Source organism: Nannobrachium achirus (assembly GCF_963921795.1).
Source record: "Nannobrachium achirus genome assembly, chromosome: 5".
In the NCBI taxonomy this organism is placed as follows: Eukaryota; Metazoa; Chordata; class Actinopteri; order Myctophiformes; family Myctophidae; genus Nannobrachium; species Nannobrachium achirus.
The window spans coordinates 38,808,538-38,814,537 of record NC_137814.1 but is presented as its reverse complement, the minus strand read 5'-3'; the positions used below and the strand labels follow the sequence as shown (position 1 = coordinate 38,814,537).

The window sequence follows — 6,000 nt, the reverse complement described above, 5'->3', positions numbered from 1 at the left end:
AATGGCGTTCAAAACACACTGTCGTTAGTTCTATCGTCTGTTTTAAGACTTTCTACGCGGATTTCATTTGTGTTAACATAGCGTTAAGTAGCATGCCTTCACCCATGAACAATGGTGGCGTCTGGACTTTTTAAAATATTTTTTTTTTCGCAACGTGGTAAATTATTTTAACGTGGACTCCAATGGAGGCGATGCGTCCGTGGGACCCAAGGACACTGACGTGAATGCGTCTTTAGGCAACGTGAATGCGTCAGAGACGCGTGACGCGCACGTAATGACATCACTGTTAAATAGAAGGGTATTATCCACAATATTCATGGTAGTTAGGTTGCAGTGTTACTCTGTACAAAGACTTGCTACAGTATGCAGACTAGTGCTTGCTCTGCCTTCATATTGTTAATATTACAACTTTTTCTTGAAAAACGGATGCTAAAATAAAAATAATGTTTCGAAAATATTTTATAAAAAAATAAGCTTCATACATGTGTTTCTATTCAAAAATGACCACAAAAAGCGTAAAATAAAATTAAAATAATCATTTTGGCCGTTATCGGACCGACACTTTGTTTACATTCTAGTCTTTTAGACTAGCATCCTTTCAAGAAAAAGTTGACCAAGCACTGCACAGATAGCAAGTCTTTGTACACAGTAAGGTTGCAGCCTAACTACCATGAATATTGTGGATAATACCCTTCTATTTAATCATTTTGGGGATGATGATGTTGTCATCTGCCCATTTATCAATTTTGTAAAAATAAATTGGTTGAACAGAACTCATATTTTGGGACCATCGCTCCATTGTTCACAATGGTTTGTAATGCAGGCTTGTGCAGGCTGCTACCCCAGGAAGTCATGTGATCCAAGATGGCCGCGGTCGGTGTGAATAATGGTATTGGACAGTGGACACATCTGTCTACAATTGAGGCAACAAAATGTATATTTTACAAAAGGCCCGCTGACACGCCCCGAAATTATAATATTATGATACAGTAGGTCACGTGGTCTCTCTGAAAACGGTCTGAAATAGTCTGAAACTTATGTTGTCACATTGTAATCTGCCACTCGCCCCCCAACAACAGCTGACCAGTACAGTAAGTAGTCTAAGTACAGTCAATTAATTTGATTGGCTTATAATTGTGCATTCCCACAATGAAAAATATTAACTTATATTTTAAGATTACTTCTTAAGGTGACAGTACCCCTTTAGGTGACAGTAGCCTACCCCTTTAATCTGCATGGCTGTTGGCCTATGGACTAACGCAAACAACTGTTCTATATGACTACAAAAATAACAGTTGCCTAGCCAATATATAGTCTACTGGCCTTGGGACAACAGCGACAGATCACATGTCTTCATTAGCCTACTGCATGCATATCCATATGTCCATAAAGTGGAACATTTACTTGCTAAATGACCAACATGTAAAACTTACCAGTGCCTCCGTGAAATCAGAGCTGCCAATCAATTCTCCTCCAGTATCCCCTAGTCCACAAGTTCAGCGAAAAAAAGCCTCACACCTACTTTTGCACTTTTGCAGTGGACTGGACACATCTCCTACTGCCTGGCGTTTTGTAAAGATGGGAGCGAGCGAACTGTGGAGTTTGCAGCCATTCAAAGTTAACACGACGCGGCACCGCCCCTTCTACACGCTCTTGAACTTTTATTTAGGCTGGCTACTCAAAACGAAAGCAATGGGGTCGACATCACCGACAGATGTAGAGCAGCAGGACGGCCAAGAAGACATCGCTGGAAGGAATCACATCAACCTTCCCACGTGTTGCTGCCGGAGTGCTGCCGCGCACAGCACAGGTGTGTGCTGTCCTGGTCTGGAGGTGCTGATAGTCCAGTGTCAGAATGAGAGCAGCATGGTGGGTTCCGCTGGTCCTGTGTGCTGTTATGCTGCTACTGCGCTCTGAAGCAAACAATGTAAGTACACTATTTATTTTTTGTATTTTTTTTTTTTTTCATAGTGCAACAATAGTCATATCAAGACCAGGAGTTAAATGTTTAGTTTCTTTTGATTTCCTACTATATCAGCTTTACTCAAAAATACAGCAGAGGTATCACAGGCCTGCCTTCTGACAGATAGGCTAAGTGAGCCCATGATCATGTTACTGTATGAGATTGAGCACTGACTTAAACCTAATCAAATGACTGTGCTGTCTGTCTGTCTGTCTGTCTGTCTGTCTGTCTGTCTGTCTGTCTGTCTGTCTGTCTGTCTGTCTAGCCTATAGGCCTACATCCTGAATTCCTGATGATCAATCCTAATGATAAATGTGCTGCTATTTTCCTCTACCCTCTGTGGTCTTGGTTTTAAAATGACTCACTAAACAATGAAATGAGACTGTGTGTGGTCCAGTCTTTACTGTATAACAGTAGACTGACTCAGAAAAGATAACTGTAGGAATACAGATCTTGGACTATCTGGACTGGGCCATCAGCGTTCAGTCCTGTTCAGCTGTTGGAGGACAGAGTGAGGAGTCGGACTAATGTAGTGTAGCCTACTACATCAACTCATTATGTATATCTGACCCATGACAGTTCAGTACACTTCTCCCTTTTCCCACGAGCTTACACATACAAAACCTTTTCAGAACCATGGCTGTTTGGGTTTATCTTCATGATGGTTGTTTATCCCTAACCATAACCCTTTGCTTGCCTTTAGGTTAGATGTTACTATAAGATTTTATCTTTTTCATCAGCCTCACTGTTATTTTCTTCTCTTTCTCCTTCTCTTTAGTGTTAGGGTTATCGTTTTATTTGATGGCCTTCCTTCCCTGGGATTTGGCCTTTGCCCCCCACAAATTGGTGCCGGATATGACATAAAATAAATGATGCAATGAGCAGAGCGAGCTGGCTTTGAACTTTCATTATAATATAGATCTATACTGCTGTAATTGCTGCAGTACATTATGTCAATAATACTTCCACTCTGCTTGTAAATGTGCTGTTAAATCTTTCTCGTCTTGTAATTGTTAGTTGTTCAATTAATAACAACATTAAATAAATACAAATCGGGCTTTGCACTGTTTAGCACTTTATGAGAATTTGGAACAGACTATTATGCATGGGAAAGACACTGTTACTTAATGCCTTACATGCCACATACCGGTATACTCTTTCCTTTATAAGATACTTAATGAAAGTTTTTTTTTTTACATTATTTAGATAACATAGTTGAGACAGTAGTTTGATGTTTAGAGGGTAAATGAAATGCAACACAGGTCTCCAGCCAGAATCAAACCAGTGGCAATGCAATCATGTGTTTGATGCACTTTGTGGGCATCTGCTTAGGCACCCTGATTGTCACTGACACCATGCCTCTTAACTGCAATGTATGAGCTCATCTGCAAACAGCTTCTATGGTCATAATGTGGATAGTAAACCTGACATAAACAGGCCAGCGTGTATCTGTTTGCAGTGAAGTCCTGTGTATGTATACACCCTGTTTTAAGGGGAATGTTTAGTCTGACGACTCACATGCAAGCAGGAGTATTTAGACTAATAAGTCCATCATTTCTAGTGTGAAGAGGATTTGAGTGAGAAAGAAATAGAGTTGAGAGGAATGAGTGAGGACTATAAGTCCTATAACCCAAGACTTGTATTGATGAATGCAATATTAATTCATTATATGGTAGACAGTTAATGCAATATAACAAGCTCATCTGTTGTGATTGTACAACTCTTTCATTGATACATTTACATGGCTGCCTGGCATCAGGTGACAGCAACTGGTTGACAATGTCAGTAAAGTTATTTGAAGATGGCACTGCAATATTTATGGTAGTTTGGTGGCGGCAGATGGTTAGTTGGTGTTAAAGTAGATCTCCATCGGCAGAGGGAATAATCAGACATACAACTTACAGATTGTATCTTAAAGTTTACATTAACCACTTAAATACTCTATACAGCGAACTGGACATGTTTGCCTCTGTACATGGTGCACTCTTTTTTCACACCAGATCTCTTCTCCAAAAATAGCTGATCTACAAGCTCACAACACATCGCTTGTTGTGAGCTTGTATATCTGCAATTCTAGGCTAATGTTCCCCCCAGAATATGGATGCTCTAGGGCAGTGGTTCTCAAACTTTGACATGTGAAGGTCTCCCCTTAACTTTGACAGTGTACAAATGGAACCAAATGGACGCTGTCAAAGTTACAGAATTGTAAGGGTCAATTTAGACCCCCATAAAGGAACCTAGAGAGTCACTGAAATCCACTTTGAGAAACACTGCTCTAGGGTTCAAGTGGTTAAATTCCTTTTATGGTCACAAAGCCAAGTAAGCTGCACAGAGGAAAAAAGGTTTATTTGGTTTGGTGACAGCATAAGATGGCAGTCGGTGATAAAGATGTGAGGAGAGAGCAACACAATGGAATTGTAATTTTGTATTGTATGTACAACAGTAAACAGATGTTTTGGCAGGAAACGAATACAACAAAAAATCCTTGTCTGCTATACACTTAAAAGTTTTCCTCAATTCCTGAAACATTAAACACATTCGCAGCTGCAATATGCCCTAAAAAATGAGTACAACAAGTTCACCAAAAATCTTTATTGTGCATAAACAGAGACACACAATACCAAGCTTAAAATCATTATCAAAATGAAATGGTCTGTCCTGAATGTCCTTTAAAAATAGTTCTCAACAAAAAAAAAACGTTAAGCAAAACCCTAGAAGTACAATATAATAATACATTGACATATAAGCTTGAATCAACAGACGTAAATCACAAGTATTTGAGCCTACTGTATATGCCATACTCTGATCAAGGTGGAGGCTGAGGTGGAGGAGGCAGTTAAGTAGCAGCGAATCCGATCTAATAAGACACAAGCAGAGCATGAATGCAAGACGTATTTAAAGGTGCCTCCCTTACTGAGCTTGAGCTCTGATTGGAGTATGACAGTCAGAAAGAGTGACGTAATGACCAGCAGATCTGTAAGTGAGGTATAGGAAAGGAGCTGACTGACAGCTGATTACAGCTGGGTGGGAGAGAGAATGTTGTGTCCTGCATAAACTAACGCTAAAGCTTCATTATGTAAGAAAAGAATTGCCAGTAGCTTAGCAATATATTGTGCTCTGATCTAATAGTTTGCAGAATTGCACCTGCCGTTAATACTTTATGTAAAGTAGACAGTATGTAGTGATTGGTTGCGTTGAGCTTTAAGTAATAATTTTGGATAAATTGCAGAATTTATTTTGAGAGACTAGATAACTAGATCGTGAGTGTCAATTTATTAATTATCGTTTGTACTTTTTTTGCATGTAAGGATTTGCACAATGAATTGAGCCTGCGGATGTTCTTTTATATATGGAAGGCAGGATGTGTTGTTGTTGCCATCTTCCCCGGACGCCCCTTCATTCATTCAATAACAAGTTAATTTAGAAGTGCTGTCTGTCACTTCGCGTTCATTATCATTCGCCCCTCTACCCACAGTGAATCTCAGGTGGTACATTAAGCAGTCTCTAGTCTATTCTCTGTTCAATCTATGTGTTAGCTGCCACACTGGCCGGACAGCCGTCAGTGTTAAAAATCCTGCCCCCTCCCCGGCCTCCTTCCTGTGGATGTAGTTACATGTTGATACTGTATGCATTATTGTTGATTTACAGTATGGATCGTTCTAACCCAGCATAAAAAAACTGATTTTTTAATTTAACCACTTTTAACCTGGCATGTACAATATGCAAAACATGTCAAAATATTTCTAAACAAGCTAACAATGCATTCCGTCACGATGCATTGTAAGCTTGTAGATCAGCTATTTTATTATTATTATTTTTTTTGTGTATGTCAATGACTGACAGACATTTGCTTTAGGCCTACATTAGTGTGAAATGTTGTGCTAATTTTGTGGGGTTTGACTTTGAGCTTACAGTTTTGAGAAAGTGTTTGGGGTTCAATAATTGTGTTTTTGCAAATGAGAAAAACTAACAGGATTTTGTCATGGAAAGACAAGATAATTTGAACCACAACTGTGACCTTGAGCTTTGTGGCTCAA

General features: G+C 39.5%; 1 protein-coding gene across 1 annotated transcript in view; it reads left to right on the top strand.

The window, feature by feature from the left end:
- Positions 1-1,692: 1,692 nt before the first annotated feature.
- LOC308285052 (uncharacterized protein) overlaps positions 1,693-6,000 on the top strand; it is a gene marked incomplete at both ends in the record, with an annotated part of 49,903 nt that continues 45,595 nt past the window's right edge. The window contains one exon of the mRNA XM_080725770.1: positions 1,693-1,869. Coding sequence (XP_080581896.1) covers positions 1,693-1,869 — 177 coding nt within the window. The remainder of the gene's footprint in view (positions 1,870-6,000) is intronic.